Source organism: Ruditapes philippinarum, unplaced genomic scaffold (genome assembly GCF_026571515.1).
Source record: "Ruditapes philippinarum isolate M1 unplaced genomic scaffold, ASM2657151v2 ctg7289_1_1_1_1, whole genome shotgun sequence".
NCBI classification, from domain to species: Eukaryota; Metazoa; Mollusca; class Bivalvia; order Venerida; family Veneridae; genus Ruditapes; species Ruditapes philippinarum.
The window spans coordinates 55,499-74,365 of NW_026858595.1; the positions used below are offsets into that span (position 1 = coordinate 55,499).

Consider the following 18,867-nt stretch of genomic DNA (forward strand, 5'->3'; position numbering starts at 1 on the left):
TTGTAAAATTTAAAGATCTATATATTAAGATATAGAATAAAAGGGCATCTTTATACTAAGATAGATCCCTTTCCTTTTGGGAAACGCCAAAAGTCTGTTTTAAAAAAATTTAATTGGGTTTTCCCTTAATAGCGCTATAATTCGGACCTTTTCTATAAAAACACGCTTTTTGCATTTATAGCGTAATGGATTGAACTAATTTGGAAAGCATGCCCCAAATTTTCAGAAATTTCTGTTTGTTTACAAAGTGGGTTTTCCCCTTTTAAAGGGAATTCGTTTTGCCGGTGTTTTACCCCGTTTTTTAAAAAGACAAAGTTTGTTTAAACATATATATTTTAAAAATTTTAAAAATAAAAAAACACGATTTTACGTTAAAAGAATATTGAAAAAAGAATTCCATCTCTTCCTATTGTAACTTCATGTATGTATTTATTTATTCAGATAAAGTGTCCTTTGTCTGAAGGTGTAAGTGCCAAACATTTAATCAGGTAAATTTATTTATGGAACCTGTTCGCATTAAAGTTAAATCAAAACAAACAGAAAACACTTAAAATTTATCTTTAGCATTATGGCAGGCAACAACAAAATTTCTTTAATTAACAATTTTTGTCATATATTTATTTATCCTTCTTTTTTTGTAATAAAAAAGGTATAATGATTCAAATGATCTCATAAGAATCTGGTATATTCCAGTCGGTACCCGAAAAATAGTTTAAGCAAATATTTTATAAAAGATTGTGCCACAAGTGATGATTAGTAATGTTTAAATCTTGTTAGTTTCCATCTGGGTTGTCATAGTGAAATTGATAAAACCTCAGTATATTAATTTTTTTTATAAAACATCGTTTCTTATAGGATATAATATAAGCAAACTCTGATACATTTGATACTCCAATGCATTTTCATAGTTAATTGTTTTAGATACAACCGAGTAGTGTTTATGTAGTGTGACATATCTCCAAATTTTATAAAACACTGTTAAGAATCGTTGGTCACATTGCATAGTGAAAAAAACCGAACACTAGAAATAACAGAAACATTTTTTTTTCGAACACTAATGAAATCTACTCGTAACGCATCACTTCGAAGACTTGTGAGATTGACACAAACTTGTTCACCATTAATAAAACTGAAACCTCTCAATGATAACATCTGTATCCAGTTTTTTAATGACGCAAACACGTTTTTTTCGACACAATCGAAGTCACTCAGAACAAATGTTTTATCTAACTAAAGGGTGAAATTTATAACTTAGCCATTCGTAAATGAGGCTAGAGTAACTACAGAATTGAAATAAATACAGTTGATTTATCAGGTATAAGGAATATATATCAACTGAATACCACAAATAGTAAAAATGTCATCATACGTAACCTATTATGATTAATAGAGTTGCAGTCATGTTATCTGTAGGCTTAGATAGCTTTAAAAGGTCAGCCAGGTTGAAACTTAACACGATTTTACACTTTTTTCTGGTTATATATATCATTATTATATACGGAACCTTGAGAATGTCATTTACTGAATGTGAGGATATATATTTCAATCATATTATCTGTAGGCTTAAGTAGATTTAAAAGATCAGCCAGACCTAACTCAATTTTACACTTTTTGCTGTTGCTATATATATCATTATTTAGACGCATATTTTCAAGTTAATTTAAGTTAAATCTGACTTTTTTTTCTTTTCATATGTTTTACCTAACATGTACAATATAATCAATTAAGTTTGCACAATTTAAAATCATCATTTTGAACTTATTGGCAAGGTTAATTAGTCGTGGAATTTGTATTTTCAATTCCGTTCTGTTAAATTTTTCTAGTAGATTTATTTTCTGAAAAATGTTCATCCTTCAATTAACGCTTCCCGTGGGGCTCAAACCTCCGACTTCCGAATCCGAAAGCGGGCATCTAGGCCAACATTGTCGGTTTATATTTAATAATAGAAGCAGGTGCTGTGTTCTGTGAACGTTGCCCTTACCTTTTTGGTTTTTGTTTTATTTCTTTTTAGAAGAGTAACCTTGAATCCATAAGTTAGCTAAAGAGCTTCCTCCCATGAAAGAATCAAAACTCCATGTCGCATTTCGAACCGAAAACAGTCAGTGGCAAGTGATGTGAAACAAGTGATCTGAACAAATCGGCAAAAAAGGCATGAAATAAGTCAGCTTTTCCCAGTAGTTGCTTACAATATACATAAATTTGTCATAATACATGAAGACTAACAAACGTTCTTGCGTACGTCACATAACAAATAATTGAACAAAAAATGTTCAACATTTAAATCTTCAACTCTTAGAGGCTGTCATGAAAATTTAAGCCTTGCAATAATTTTACAGTGAAGTAGTGCGTACATGAATAAACATTTTCATATTGCTCACGGCTGTTTTATGCATGTTATTTCGTTTCATATCAGTAGAGTGCACTTGGTAAAATAATACAACATAATAGAAGGAAATAATTCATCAGACAAAATAAAGCTCAAGACATGTTTTCCTGTTAATGTATGAGTATCAATTACAAACATGAATCTAAATGGACAGTGATTAATAGAATAATACCACACAATGAAACACAAGTAGATTATAACAATCTGTAAAAATGGTGATCCCTCGGAAGCATTGCTCTTAACAAAATAAAAATGTCATTTTTAGACTCGATTTGATTGAGTTTGTATTTAGGGATAATGATACAGTAAAGGCAACATCCCTTCACGCCGCCTAGCACCGGCTAAAGCGGTACTCAAGTGCATCTCTACTTAGGTCATAGCACAAGTTTCAGATTTATGTTTTATTTTTCAAGAACCCGCTTTTGGGTTTTATTGAATATTTTAAGTACCTAGTGTATCTTTGATAGTATCAGAATTTATTTGATGGCCTGTAACATTTAAATATCAAGATCTATAAATATATTTTATTGTTTTACAACTTTGTTGAAGTTGATCAAATTGCCAAAGCTGAAAGAAATAGTGCACGCAGGGTTCCTATCATAATAGAAAATTGACAATTTTGCAATGATATTCAATCGTCATGAAGTTCACTTCGTACACAAATTATTTTCAAATTTGAGTGCGATAAATAAAATAGAGAATGTCAGAATTCCTAAAGAAAGCCCAACACTGGGCCTGTTCATGGACGGTAATGGAAAGTGCAAGTTACCGTTCACGTCCCCTAGCAGCGGCTTAACTTGAGAAAAGAAGCGTGCTTTTTAAATTCAACAATACATACTAAAACTCTAAAACGAAATCAATAAAATCGTGAAAGAACTATTTATCAAAGGTAGTTTTAATAAAGACGAATACGTTAGATAATTACCTGTCAATCAGTGTTCATTAAGAGAAGGTATAATTAGTTAAAAAGTGAATATTCGATTACCCAAGACATTGAGTGTGCTCTTATTAGGATTTAATGCACCTACGCCATGACAAATGAGAATTTATAGAGAAGAAAGGTAGGTCGTTAATGAAATGGAATAGAGAAGCTATGGAAAAGATTTTGCATTCAAGACAATGAGCATTTTATATCATGATGAAGTAGATGGTTGAAATCTTATTATAACTCTATAAATAGCGTAGTTTTGAAAACGTATTATAACTTTTTCACTATGGCAGACAGTACTCTTTATGACATAGTCCCTTAATGTCTTGACATCAATTTATCACAAACATGGTGTAAAACGTTATTATAATACCTGATTTAGAAACATTGTAATACAATGTGCAACACATCAGTTTAATAAAATGAGCAGTCATTTTGCAGAGGCGTATAAAGGTAACTATGAATGAGATATTGACTCACAAATACAACTTGTTGCAGCAATATCACAATTTATATTGTTTGCCAACATAACGAGCTGCAGACAGAGATATTGACTGTAAATCCTTGTTGCGAGTGCAAATGTACGACTTGATCTTGTTAGTTTATACAAACGACTAAATTAATATCAATTTGTGCATTTACTAAATCTATTTGTACAGAAAATCAATCATAATTAGACTGAAATCCTATAATAAGTCTGAAATCCTTTGGAAGAATCGATGGAACACACACATAGGGTACTGATAGTCAATGTAAGGCAGTATACACTGTATACTTTTAAGAAATCAAAATGTTCTAGTGACACTTGTTGTTTTCGTCTAGATGAAAAAGTGAAAATAAAAATCCCTAAAGAAAATATGATAAACAAGATCACATGGAAAGGCGGCGTTTAATGAACGAAGCCCCAATACGATCAAGCAACAAGAGCCAGTGGCAATGAGCCAAGGAGGACCACAAACAAAAACAGGACAGGGCACAAGGAAGAGCATGGACAGGTTAATCACTAAACACATACATAAGAAGAAATAATTAGTAACTGATAAGGAACTCAAAGAAAACAAATCAATGATTGATTAATAGGCCCATAAAGTCAAAGAGTACAGGGGAAGGGGACAGGAGACCCGTAGAAAGGGGGGGGGGGTAAATAAAAGAAATAAAAACTTGGGGCAAGGGAAAGATACTTACCGTAGACAAGATAACAACAAGGGACACAAAAGTGTCAAAAGTGCCCAAAACGGCAAAATTGAAAGGTTTGAATGAGCCTGTTCATGGACGGTACTGTAGTGCAAACTTCACACTTGTTTTGTAATTTCCATGATATCTATTTATATGTTAAATCTGTACCATCTATCCTTTACATTTGTTATATTCTTAATTAGTAGTAACACATCATTAATATAGATTATTCGTCTAGACGAACACTATTTACACTGTGCTGTAATTAGACAGTTTGTTTCGGACATTTATTCAATTCTAATTGCCAATTTGAACGTTGAATGATAATGGAGATTGAGAAAACTAAATAAGCTTATTTGTCAATGAATACCAGCAAGAAATGATTTGCACTGCCCGTGAGTTAAATACATTTGAAACAGATACGGTTTGTAAAAGAAGATATGTATTAAAATTGATTTAAGTCAAACAAACTTGTAATCCGTTTATACATTTACATGTTCCTTATATCAACATTCTTTTCTATGAATTATAGCCTCGCCAATTATTCACTATTAACGGAATCTATTTTACATATTAAAAATTCTAGCTTTTATCACATTTGTCATGTTACTAAGCATGATTCTTATACTGTTTCATTTAGGATATACGTTCCTTGAAAACTTTAACAAGGTCAACAATTTAAGTTAATGGCAAAGGCAAAAATGTTCTACAGATATTGTAAAGCTTTTTAATATTAAATTCATGGTAATTAGTAAAATTAAGTTCTTGATAAATCATTCATTCTTACTCAACAAGAACAGTGATGAGAAGCTTGCTTATTTTTCTGTTTCTTTGGCTTTTCGTACGTTATATTTGTTGAAACCAATTTTATTATATGAACTGAAGTGTGCGTTTTTGTTAGAATTGTTAGTTTGAAATATTTTTGAATTTAAAATAAAAATTAATACTCGGTATGATTCTAAAGGAATACAAATTGCTAATTTGCATCTCCCTTTTGTGTCGATCAATATTGTTTTAAAAACCTTTATGATTACTTGATTATAGACGACATGAAATGCTTAATGACATTGGAAATGCAGTTTTGTCAATACAGGAAACGATCTTGATAATTAGAAACTTTGTAAAGGTCAAGTTTTCAAACAGTTAACATTCAAGTTAAATTGTGTCGGATCTGACTTCTAGTTCATGCATTGTTTTATTCTGAAAGAAGTGAGTAGTTATTATTTATGAATAAAATTGACATTTTAAACATGTATCTGGTCGTAATGTTTCTTATACTTATTTGCAATTAGTTCATTTTCGAAATTTAAAACCATGAATCTGGAATAAAAAGGAAAGATTTTATTTTCAAAATCTTTGATGAATTTTATAATACATGGTGTATGCGAATTCGTTTTAACGAGAAAATCTAGAGAAAAAATATACTTTATAAAACAGTGTAGACTACTAGGATTATATATTTTCTATGGTAATGTTATTTACATGTATTTATTATACTTTTGCTAAAATAGGAATACATTACAAAATGTCATTAATTATACTAAAAAGACAGAAACATTAAACGAATAAAGCATGATAAATCTTTTAAGAAGGAAAAATATCTTATTTTCGAGAAAGAAATGTAGTGTGAATAAGTTGCTATCAAAGACAATTTACTTGATAATTAATCTTTGAGTATGTTAAAATGGACGCCGCCTTTAATGGATAGCTTATCTTTTTTACACATACGATTTGAAATAGACAAAAGCACATAAATACTTAGAAGAAAATAAGTTATTTATTAAAACATTCCTCCGAATACATTGCTCAATTTCAACGTTCACTGCCTGTCCGATAAGTCGGTGTTTAACTGTATATGCTTTCTTTGTTGAAAGAATTTAGAGGAAAACATTTTTTTCTCGTTTATGTTTTAACTTCTTAGATGATATTTATATGAAATTGTGTGAAATGATTTAGCACTGCCTTACACAACGCCTCCATGGTCCCATTAATGTGACAAATGTATCACTTAGTAATCCTTATTTAGTGAGTGTAAGTCTTCTTTTATATTTGCTAACTCTTAGTCGGAGTAGTTCATCTAAAATATATGATGTTCAAAAAAATATTCAATATCATTTCAGATATGAGCCGTGACATGACATTTCCAACATAGTGGTCAAATTTGACATTTTCACTTTTTCAAATATTCTCAAAAAGCAATCTTTTCTGAATCATTTGAAACAAATTTTATTATTTTTGGACGATGAAAACTTGTTTTATAATACTTTTTTATCACACACCTGTTGTTGGTGACGGCGTTTAAGTTGACGTTAGTGACGACGTCGTTTAAAAGTACGACGTCGTTAAAAAGTACGTCAGTTTGACTAAACGGAAAATTATTTTGCTTAACATAATAATCCTGGAAAAATATTTTCAAATAAGACAATGCATGCAAAATTGAATATTCAAATAATTAACAACGTCGTTCCCATATGTGTTTAATTACACAGTCTTTTTTCCACTATAAATACTATATTATCAACTTTTAGATTTTCAGTACATAGATTAATTTTATTGTATTTCCAGCGAAGAGTTACTCTTCTCTCGTAGGTAACGGGCACGTTTCATCTTGCGAAACTTGTCGCACGTATGGACGTACAGATCTGTATAAGTACATCTGTCTTTCAAATGAGAGGCCGCCTGGCTGTAGTACAGGTGGCATTTGTTCTGCAGTGAACGTAGTGTCCGAATATCGTAAGAGTTTGAACGATCTTTCGTCACCATCGGGAGTTTTCCTCACAGTTACCTCGCCAGGTCTATTGTGCTCAATTCTGGAACCATGGATTGAAAATATATATTGAAATACTAATTTATACTTCCACAAAACACTTATGTAAAAATATATATCTCATAAGAAAGTGGCTAGCCGTACGGACCCGAACTGCTAGCCAAAAGTTAAGCAGTCGCGCACGTCTAGCCTATACGCACTGAACTGGGCTGTATCATGAACAGAAATTTTCTATGTCCGCTAAAATTGATAAAGATAAAAATTTATTACAACTGTATTACGTCTATAGACATGATTTAATAATGTTTCAGTTTATTTCCCCTGTACTTTCGCACGGACTTTATCAAAATCTGTGATTTTTAGAGAAAACTTCCGATCATCAAACGCCAAAAATAATATATTTACGTTAATTGTTAAAGTTTTCATGATACTCAAGGAAAGAAAGTTTGCATTTTTTTTCTCAAAATGCCGTACGGCTAGCCTCAACAGTGTGTATAGGCTAGTCGTACGTGACTAAGGTATGGCTAGAACTTTTGGCTAGCAATACGGCCCCGTGCGGCTAGCCACTGCCATTTCATAAAGATAATTTCATAATGCAACGTAAATTTATTCGTAAAGAATGATAAAAGAAAATCTGTATAAAAAGTATATATTAACATTGACACCTGAAATGTTGATATGATGAAATTCCCGGTAGGGCTTTGTAGTACTGATTAAAGTATGTCTTCCAGTCAAACCATGTCCATTCTGGGTAGCTCACTGATTCGTTAACAGTTGAAGACTTGTTTACTTGATTTACAAGATCAAGCAAGGAATCTGCATCACATCGCCTACAAAGAGTAAAAGTTCTCGAATTTAAAGCTAGTAAAGGATTAATACCGACGTAACTATACAAGGTGTCGCTCGAAATATATGGACAGTTCCATAAACAGTATGTAGCCATAGATATAGAAAACCGTATATAAGATATATCTAATAAACCCTGATGATATTATGAAAAAGATATGGATATTTTTAACGTTATTTTAAACAATCATAGTAATGAATTATATTGACCTTCTAATAAGCTATTAGAATTAGCAAACACACTTGTATAATCTCTTAAAATTTGCAAATCCAGCGTCTACAAGACATCTACTGTGACCAGGAATCTGCATGTGTAGGTCAATTCTCTTGTGCAGTCCTGTCATTACACGCCATGAAAGATAGGCTAACACATATCTGTTTTTGTTTTGTCCTATAAAAGGAATGATTTACGGACATAATGTGTGAATTTTGGCAATAATTTTAATTAATTTATTCATTTATTTTATGAACTTTACTGGTTTCATTCATTCATTCAATTATTCATTCATTCATTCATTCACATTTTATTTATACATTTACATAGGGACTCGGAACAGAGTCGGCGCGATCGTAAACCAACAAAACAAAAAAGAATCAATTCATAAATTGCAATTAAAACATATTTTCTATTTATCAATTAGCTTATTTAGTTTGTCTCGATTATTTATTTCAATAAAGAGTTCCTTTTAGAAAAAGGTTGAAAAAATTTCAAATACCAGCGCAGTTATCAGCATGTAATGAACAATAATCTTCCTGTTTACCAACGCGTTGGAAAGCATGGTGCATCATACTAATTACAGCATTTGGACCGTGTGACAGCTTTCCGTCTACGCCGATGCACTGGCTCTCATCAAAAAGATAGATTAATTGGCGTGGATCTCCATCGGTGCGGAAGCCAAATACTTGTACCTAAACAAATATTCATCTTCTAACTTTTAATTTTTTTTCTTACAAAGTTCTCAAATGAATTATGTATGTATAAAACAAGCATGTTAATTTCTTAAAACATATCGGGTATTTTTCCCGGTCATTAAAAACCCCATTATGCGTGTTTAGTTTTGATGAATAAATCTAAAATACTGGCACAAAATTTAAAATAACTTCATTATGGTATAAATTGCACATGAGTGCATGTTTTAGAATGTGTAGAACGTTTTTTTTAATGAAGTCTTTGGACGAGAATCTACTTCCGTTACTTATTTTTATAAAGTGTTTTTTTTTTCAGTTGCAGTATGATAATGTTATTCAAATGTTTGGTAATTTTTCATTGGCCAGTCGGTGTCCGTAGATTTATTCATGCGTGTTTGAAATTCAACCATTAATTACTTAAAAAGGCGCGTTGAAAATTGGTAGATAATTGATTAGTTATACTGCATTCTAAATAACGCATTGTAAATACAAAATGAGATGGGAAACAAAGAAATGGTAGATAAATTGTAACCTTTTTTAATGACAAGAAGTAAAGAGGTCCCATCTGACGAGCATGATGCGGAAGCGTGACGTTCTGGGCGAAATCAAATGTATAATGCATTGTACTAGGTATATTGCCGAGCAACGCGGCTGTCTCTAAGGCTGTCTTACTTTGACGAATCAATGTCAGATAAAGATTTCTTTCTTCTTGTGCTAGCTGAATATGTGTTTGCATAGATGACGTCGCGGCCATCTTCTCAGATTCTGTCACAGCATCGACAATCTTCTTTCGATATTGTTCACATTTTGAACAAACATCGTGACGTGGGGAAGCAATTACAATATGCGGCACACAAGCTTTCCATATCTGACAAAATGTTGTTCTTTTTACACACTTTCCATTCTCAGATCGTAAACTCTCAACATAAATAGAATGAATGGCTTTCTTTGTCAATGATGAATGTAGATAGATGGGTGGGAGATCACCACGCCCTCTCGGAGCAGCTGGCTGTGGTAAGCCATTCTCGTCAGCATACGACCGTAAAAATGTCACTATTTTCATAACATCGTCAAAATCGAGAGCATGAATAGGCTTTCGTCCAGTATTGCCATGTTTACGTGGAGATACGCCATGACCATGTACGTGTTCGCATAAAGCTCTCAGAGAAAAGTCTGTAATGTCATATAATATCATGAAAGCCTGACGGCATATTTTCTTTCCTTCAAAACAATACAAGTAAGTGGGGCGCTTTCTCGAGCCACTCCTGGTGTCAGCGTCTGATATTTTTACTGTGTTTAAAATAGTCATAATTAATTGTTCTTTTTCTTCCTTTAACATATCTCTAATAGATAAGATATGGTCATTAATATCGGAAGAACTAACTTTTTCTATGCATTTATTTTCGCAGTTACAATGTTTAAAAAGAACACAACTATCCCACTCAATAAATGGATTTTCATTTTCCTTATCGTTAGAACATTGGTCAAGGTATTGTGCGACCAGAATTTCATTTCCTATCGATGTGTCGCCGTCTTCGGACTCTGTTATACAAATATCATGGTCAGGTAATGGTGTCTCATTTGTATTTGATAAACCAAAATGATCATTGAACAAATTGTTGATCTCCTAAAACGAAAATAAAATAAAGAAAACCGTAAAATAATAATTCTAATTATTAAGTTGTACTTTTGATTTAAGACTATTACGGCCAAAATGGAATTTAGGCGTTCACGTTGCTCTACTGTGAGTGATACAAGGGGGACAATCCGTCTAGAGCTTATGTTTTATCTATCGGCTGCATTTTTATAGACATTGATTCTACCTAGCCGTGTTTACACTTGTTTATCCACTGAGTTAAACTTCTTATAAAGATTTTATTTTTAATGTAACTTTTATTAAACTGTAGAACAATTATCATAATAAATTTACAATTTCAAATTGCTGTTTAAATCATCGTACACAGTTTAAATCATCGTACACAGTCACAGAGTATGATGGTAAGGGGACAGTAGCGGCTCTTTGATTAAAAATATTAGACAATGCATCTTCATAGCCATGCAGATATTTAATAATTGAAACATGTCATATGTACATCTTTATACTTTAGAAAAGAAAATCGGGGAAAAGGTAATTTAAATATTTTACAATGCCCATTTGTTGTTTTTATAAACACGTCTGCCTACAGAACAGTACAGACCTCATTCCGAGATTAAAAATCTGATTGTTACACATTTGCTTTAATTGTTTTCATTCTTGAACTTACGTGTAGTTTCTTGCAAAACAAAGAACAAGTTATACCTGCAACTCTTCTCCGCCCTCTGCCATTATGTTTAATAATTATACGATTTAACGGACCCGCCCACTTCATACATTGTTTTTTGTTTACAACGCTCCATGGATACAACGGGTGCGCGCACTGTTAAAAACTGTACAGCGCTGATTGAAAACACGCGCGATATATAATTTAAAAAAAAAACGTGGTAATTTTGGCGTCAACTTTGACGTCGTGTTTCTACGATTACGTCATTTGACCACTATGTTGGAAATGTCATGTCACGGCTCATATATGACATTCATAAAGTTTATTTGTTAAATGTTAGGTAAAACCTACTCATATTCATTTTGAATGTTTAGCTCCACTTTCTTTTTTTTTCTTCAAATAGTCCTTGTAAAATGTAGGTATTGATTTATTAAGAATGGAATGAAACGAAATTATTGTGTCTTGTTTCAACATAACATTTCTATATGGCTTTATATCAGAAAAATGTGTGTTAAAATTTGACATTAAAAAAACTTTTTAAAATAAGGTATTTTACTTTGGCACATCATTATGTATAAAGAATAGATAATTTATTGAAGCGATAATGTTTATTGTAGTTTTTTTACTCGGTTTAAAAAGCTTCATCCAGTTTATGAGTTGAACAATTTTTATCACAATTGACCCTTGTTGCCGTTTGCTTGTGATGACATTGAAACAAATGAGACAGACACTTAAAGATTCGCTATAATTACACTATCAGTACTCTACATATAAATACATACTACTAATGATTATATTAATAATGTAATCACATTAAGTAAAACTAGCTCCTAGGCTCCTTGCCACTGGCTGTTGTTACTGGGTCGGGTGGGGGCTGCGTTCATTGAACGCCGCCTTTCCTTGATGATCTTGTTTATCATATTTTAGCACCAACTCATCCTTTAAAATGATAGAAAGCAAGGTATTTTTGAATTTAGTAACATCTTCAAATATGTTCACACGGCGCTTATCACGAAACCGTTTGCGACACGTCTGTGTCATTCCATGAAAAGCGGCTAACGACCCTAATGTATAAGGATGCAAGTGCCCTAAACGAGAAAACAACTAAATAAAATAGAAATTTGGAAGGGGACCAGACGTTTTGAATGCAAAGATCGTAATTAAATGTACACAAAATATGATAAACAAGATCAACAAAGAAAGGCAGCGTTCGATGAACGCAACCCCCACATGAACCAACAACAAGAACCAGCGCAAAGGAGCCCAGACGGACCCCCCAAACAAAAACATGACAGGGCACAAGGTAGAGCACGGACAAGCCCTAAGGCGATGCTTCGGAAAGGTAATAATGCAAGTTTCATTAATGGCCTTGCTCGTAGAGTGAAAAATAAACATTGTATTGGTTTAAGCTATTTAGGGTTCACAATGAAATTATGGAACCATTCGAGAGTACTTCATTTGCCGTTCATTATAAATAAATTAAAGAAATTTGTGTATATGGTGTAGCTTGAAAAATATAAGGAATGGGAATAGGAATTAATCGATTTTCGTCCTAAATATATAACAATCCGTCACAATTAATCTTAGGAGGAAATCTTACAGAAACTCAACAGAAATGAATGCACATATCACGATGCCTGACACGAGCTGTCTGATTACGTTTTATTTGACGTTTCAATCAAATTAAGATGGTGTCTCTGGAAAATCGTTACACAAAAGTTAAAATCAAATGGAAACATTATCCGTAAATTGCTTGAGTTCTTTTCAGTTCATTATTGTAATTTGTTGCTGTATTTACGCATTACCATTGATGATTGCTCCGCGCCCACAGGCGCCCGGATTTGAGCAATAAATCCTTTCGATTAACAGCTAAAAGTAAATCCGCATTCAAGAAGTCCTTTCGATTTCTATATTGGTTTCCCCGTCTATGATTCGCAGCATGTCATATTAATGAATGAGAACCGGAAAGCAGTTCTGCTTTTACATAAATTCGAAAGCTATAAATAGCTTTAAATGTTATACATTTGTTTTTTCCCTTTTTAGTAGTACATGCAATTATAATTTGTTACATTTTGAAATACATTTACACACATCATATCAAGTATACTATAAGAGATTGAATTTGTCAATATAAAGAAGATTTCAGGCATAAAATTTTAACAATTTTGCTTTTGATAATTATTTTTAATTTATATTTATGAAATTAAATGTTTAATGATAACATGTTGATATATTGGTTGTTTTGAAATAATTAAACTTTAGTATATTACGCTACATTTATTTAGCATCATTGATACAGCATACTACTTTGTGATAATGGTATGAATGCATTTTGTAGCCTTGCGAGAGGATGGACTCACCTTAAGGTGATTCGCTTTGTCAGCCAAGTTTGTGTACACAAAGTTTGAGCAAAGTGAGAGATGGCAAAAATTCATATATTTATTGTTTGTTTTGGGTTTTACGTCACATCGACACAGTATAGGTCATATCGCGACGTTCCAGCTTTACTGGTGGAGGAAGACCTCAGGTGCCCTTCCGTGCATTATTTCAGGCACGAACGGGCACCTGAGTAGAACCACCGACGTTCCGTAAGCTAGCTGGATAGCTTCCTCACATGAAAGAATCCTAAGTCCCTGTCGGGATTCGAACCCACAGCGGTGAGGGGCAAGTGGTTTAACAGTCAACGACCTTAACCACTCGGCCACGGACGCCCCTAAATTCATATATCAACAAAGCTCACATTGTTATATGATTAGCTATTTGCAAGTACACTTCCAATTCTATGTTTTAAAGACTATTTTAAACAAAAGGAAAAATGATAACAATAAGAAATTTACATTGAATAGGCTACATTTCTGAAGACCAAAAACATTCTGTTGCAAATCTTTATGCACATTTCATGAATGGCAAAATCCAGTTTAAAGTCTATTTTAGTGCAAACAAATGGTACTTTTTGCAGAAAATACAAACAAAAACTTTTAAAAACATAAATCTTAGGAAAGTAGTTTATATGACCTTGAAAAAACGTGGCCTCCATGGCATGTGTAAAAAAGTAGTACCATGAAAATAAACATCATTTACCTATTTCTTGTGTACATGACAAACAGGCACATTTCACTGTTAAAAAGGGTTAGATTTTAAAGTTTGATTGTGTTTTCATTTTAATTGTAGTTCATAAGGCTATAAATGATGATTGTTTTCTTGCACTACTTTTTTACAAAAAAATAATGGAGGCCATGTGCTAAGAAGGACATGAGATACTGATTTATTTGGAGTTAAAGTTTGAAAAAATTTTGTATTTGCTGCAAAAAAAGCTTTTGTTGGCACTAAAACAGACTTTAAAAAGGATTTTGCAATTTAACCTATAGCTCTTCAGCGCTTCTTATGTAAAATTCTTCCAAGTATAATTTCCAATAACCGTAAATTATACCATACCCAGACTATGGTATAATTTTCAGTTTTGAAGATCGAAAGAGTAAGTGTTTGTGGGCGGAGCTATTGGTTAAAACAGATACACCATTGGTGCGTTGACGATTTCTGGGTTTGCGTAAATTATACCATAATCACGTGACCTTTCTTATGCAACCTCACTCGACTTCGTCTCGTGAAGTTAAGGCATAAGAAAGGTCACGTGATTATGGTATAATTTACGCAAACCCAGAAATCGTCAACACAGCAATGGTATATCTATTACACATGGAATGTGCATAAAACTTTGCAACAGAATGTTTTTGTCTTCAGAAATTCAGGGTAAATGTTCTTATTGTTATCATTTTTATTTTTGTTTATAATTGTCCTTAAATTATAAACCTGGAAGTGTATTTTCAAATGGTTCATCATTTTACAATAAGAGCTTTGTTGCTATATGAATTTTGGCCTACTTTCACTTTGGACAGACTTTTGTTAAAACAAACATGGCTTACAAAGCGGAATCACCTTAAGCATAGGCTAAAGATAGATATCATGACAACAACAGAAACATTGATCTGCAGTTTGAACATGAAGTGTAATGTTTTTTATGAATGGTTTTAAAGCAATTCAACAAAAAATATATATTGACCTCCCTAAAAATTAATTAACAATATTTTTTTTTATATACATTACCAATGTCAAATAGCTTTCATATCTTTGTCTCGTACGAATATGATATAAGTGAATTTCCTCATACCTACCTTAAATTCAGGTAACAGTATTTTATTATATTGATAAATACTGTATCTCTATGTAACGCGTGTATAACAAACAAAAAAAATCCTGAATTTGGTCTTTTGGAAATTCATCCCATTTTTTCATTCCAGAGTGTATTCTACTTTCAGTATTGAAAGAAACCATTTTTTTTAATTTGACATGAAAAATATAAATATAATATTACTATCTTATAATATTAGTCCGTTTTGTTACTATTTGTATATTTGTTACAATTATAACAGACTTTGATATTTCTAGCATCTATCTTCTGTTACTGAAACAGAACACAGTACAGTCATGTCACACAACATTTACAAGTCTTGTAAGTCTTGTTTGTATTCAATGGAATTACTTTCCTTTACAGGTAGGCATCAGTGAAAGCATTTTTTATATTGAATATTTTCCCCTCTTTTTAACGATGGACAGTTATGGACAGTCCATAAGCTAAGTATAATTATGCAAAAAATGGTTCACAAAACATTCGGAAAAAATCTACAATAGTACTTAATCTGAATATAACATGACCTGTGCGTAGGAATGATTTGGTAAGGTATCTGTAATGAGCACATTTTTTTGCGCGGAGCTTCTCAATTGCTGCATTGCAGCAACATTTGTGCTTGTATAAAATAGTGTATGCTAAATATTGGTCTCCATTATTCTATCACATTGATAAATATATTATCTGGCTGTATGTTGGCAAAGAGAAAAAAGAATCCCTAAAGAAAGTCCAACACAACAAAATTGAAAATCTTGCAGCCTCGGTTTGATTGAGCCTGTTTATGGACGGTACTGGAAAGTCCACGCCCTCTAGCACTGGCTTAAGCAGAATTCACATTTAACACGAAAATGGTGAAATCTTGAATTTAGAAACATCCGCAGATGTGTTCATACAGCGGTTATTATGGAACCTTCAATGTGACACAGTAGTGCCATTCCATGAAAAGCGGCGTATGGTCCCCAAGTAAAAGAATGCTTTTGCCCTAAACGAGAAAACAATGGGCGGAACTAAATAAAATGGAATTTTGAAAGGGGATCTGAAAACCGTGTTACCTTTCATGAAGCCAAAGTTTTGTCCTTTATCAACACAAAGAAGTAGAACCCCTTGGAAAATACGTATTCTATCCATGGTTACAAACTAATGTGACAGTGATCAATTGCACATAATTGATATAAAATATGTCGAGGAGATTTTTAAGCATTGTAATTATAAATGAAACTACTTGTATAAAGTTGTATGTCTTTACATAAGCGTATTTTAAAACCTTTCGTAATAGTTTTTAAGTATTCCTTCGTTCATGTTCTAATCATCACACACGCCTTATTTCAAAGTAATATAAATAGCTAATAGCTAATTAGCATCAAGCTAATATGTCAGTCAATAATTGTTAGAAACATGGAAAAGAAAACTATACGATTGCTTGATGAAAGGAGACATCAAGTGCTTTATAGAATAACAAATGCAAGAAGGTATTTTGGGTTAAAGACAAAATAGTAAAAACAAGGTGTAATCAAATATATTAAACATTGTGTCTTACATGAAGACATGTATTCTTAAGAAGAAAATAAATTCTAATAAAATTGACAAACTATTAACTACTTTCATTTTGTTTCTAAAATCAAGGAGGTAAGCATTTTCAAATGTTTTGACAAATGTCTTAACACATGGCCGTGGTGTTTTGCTTTAATGAGTATATAAAGTAATATGCAGATTAAAAAGATATTTAGCTTAGTTTACATGAATTTATTTTAGTTCGATTGTTTTGGAATTGAAACACCAACCAACCAATACTAGGCATTAATTGTAAACTTTATTGCTCACGGAATGTAGGGCTCGCCTCCCTCTGACGGGGTTTGAACCCAATGGTATTTTAAAATGTGCGAGTTAAATCGTAGACTAATTCATTATATTTTACCGTGAGTTTTATTGTAAAACTTTACGGAACAACCAAGTTGAACGCACCAAAAAGGTTCCTGGCAGGGCAAAGTACAAAAAAGTGAGAGTGCAAGGGCGGAAAAAAAGGGAAATGACGTCTTTATAACTGTTGCGAGTAACAATTTAATTAGAAAAATAAAAGAAAATGTAATAAAGTAGAAGCCTTAACTCAATTACCGTTTTAAGAAAGTCTAGCCGATGAAAGGCAATTACAGTTTCATTTAGTACTGACAATGTAAATAGAGTGACAGTTACCATTTCCTCGTTGAATGGATTGGTAGAAGGAATCGATTCCTTCCTTGTTTAGATACTTACTTCCTAGATCTTAATACGATTTTGTATAGCAACTTGAAGTATTGTAATGTCATTTAATGGAGCGTCCGTGGCCAAGTGGTTAAGGTCGTTGACTTCAAACCACTTGCCCCTCACCGCTGTGGGTTCGAATCCCACCGACTTTGGATTCTTTCATGTGAGGAAGCTATCCAGCTAGCTTACGGAACGGCGGTGGTTCTACTCAGTGCCCGTTCGTGCCTGAAATAATGCACGGAAGGGCATCTGAGATCTTCCTCCAACAGTAAACCTTGAACGTCGCGATATGACCTATACTGTGTCGATGTGACGTAAACCCCCCCCCCCAAAAAAAAAAAAAAATATGTATCAAAGAACAACATAGAAATGTATCGTTACGGAACGCAACCTTCCTTGATAACGTCCACTTAAACAATACCACCGAAAATAAACCGCGCATATATCGGTAAGGCACTATGGCTGAAGAGGAAGAGGGGGAGGGGGGAGGTCTTAGCCTTTTGTTGAAATAAGAGAACATTTTTCCGTTCAGTTTACCTAAAAAATAATGAACCTTATTCGAAATTTACAATTTTTTTACAGCTATTGCAATACTAGCTGACAGGCAATGATGGGTATAGCATGGGACAAATTAAATCAGCTTATAATGCACATTTTGGGCATTTTATTGATCCAACATTAACATAACGGTATCATTTACACCATTTGATACCATATAAATAGGAAAAAAAAGATGTAACCAAGTTTATAAAGATTTTCAAATGAATGAGACAAAATATCCATATTTTACTTCAGTATCCCCGACTTCTGGATATAATCGAAACAAGTAACTCAATAAACGATCCAAAGTTTGCAAAATTTAGTTTTCAAACATGTTGCTTAAAAAATCTTTATACACATTCTTATCCTAAGTTTAGTTCACATATTACTTATATTCGTCTTGTATCAGAAAACAACAACAACAACTAAACACACATGAACAATGAAATGAAATACATTTGTGTATTAGGCCTGTTCGGGATTAATAATTTTGAGTACTTATAGCTATAATGAAAGATCCGAGTGTCAGTAGAAAGTATAACATCAAAGATTCTGATCAGAGTTATAACACAACAACCAATTGCTAACACATTGTTATTCATTTCAACTACTGTAAGAACTTAAAAC

The 18,867-nt window shown here is 32.7% G+C and overlaps 1 protein-coding gene across 1 annotated transcript; it reads right to left on the reverse strand.

Moving 5' to 3' along the window:
• Positions 1-6,616: 6,616 nt before the first annotated feature.
• Positions 6,617-11,576, reverse strand: LOC132753686 (uncharacterized). The gene is made up of 6 exons (XM_060744180.1): positions 11,312-11,576; positions 9,545-10,639; positions 8,820-9,012; positions 8,347-8,494; positions 7,923-8,087; positions 6,617-7,300 (listed from the first exon to the last, which is right to left on the reverse strand). Exons 1-6 carry the CDS (start codon positions 11,336-11,338, stop codon positions 7,063-7,065), a joined length of 1,866 nt encoding a protein of 621 aa, XP_060600163.1. The 5' UTR covers positions 11,339-11,576; the 3' UTR covers positions 6,617-7,062.
• Between the last annotated feature and the right edge of the window lie 7,291 nt (positions 11,577-18,867).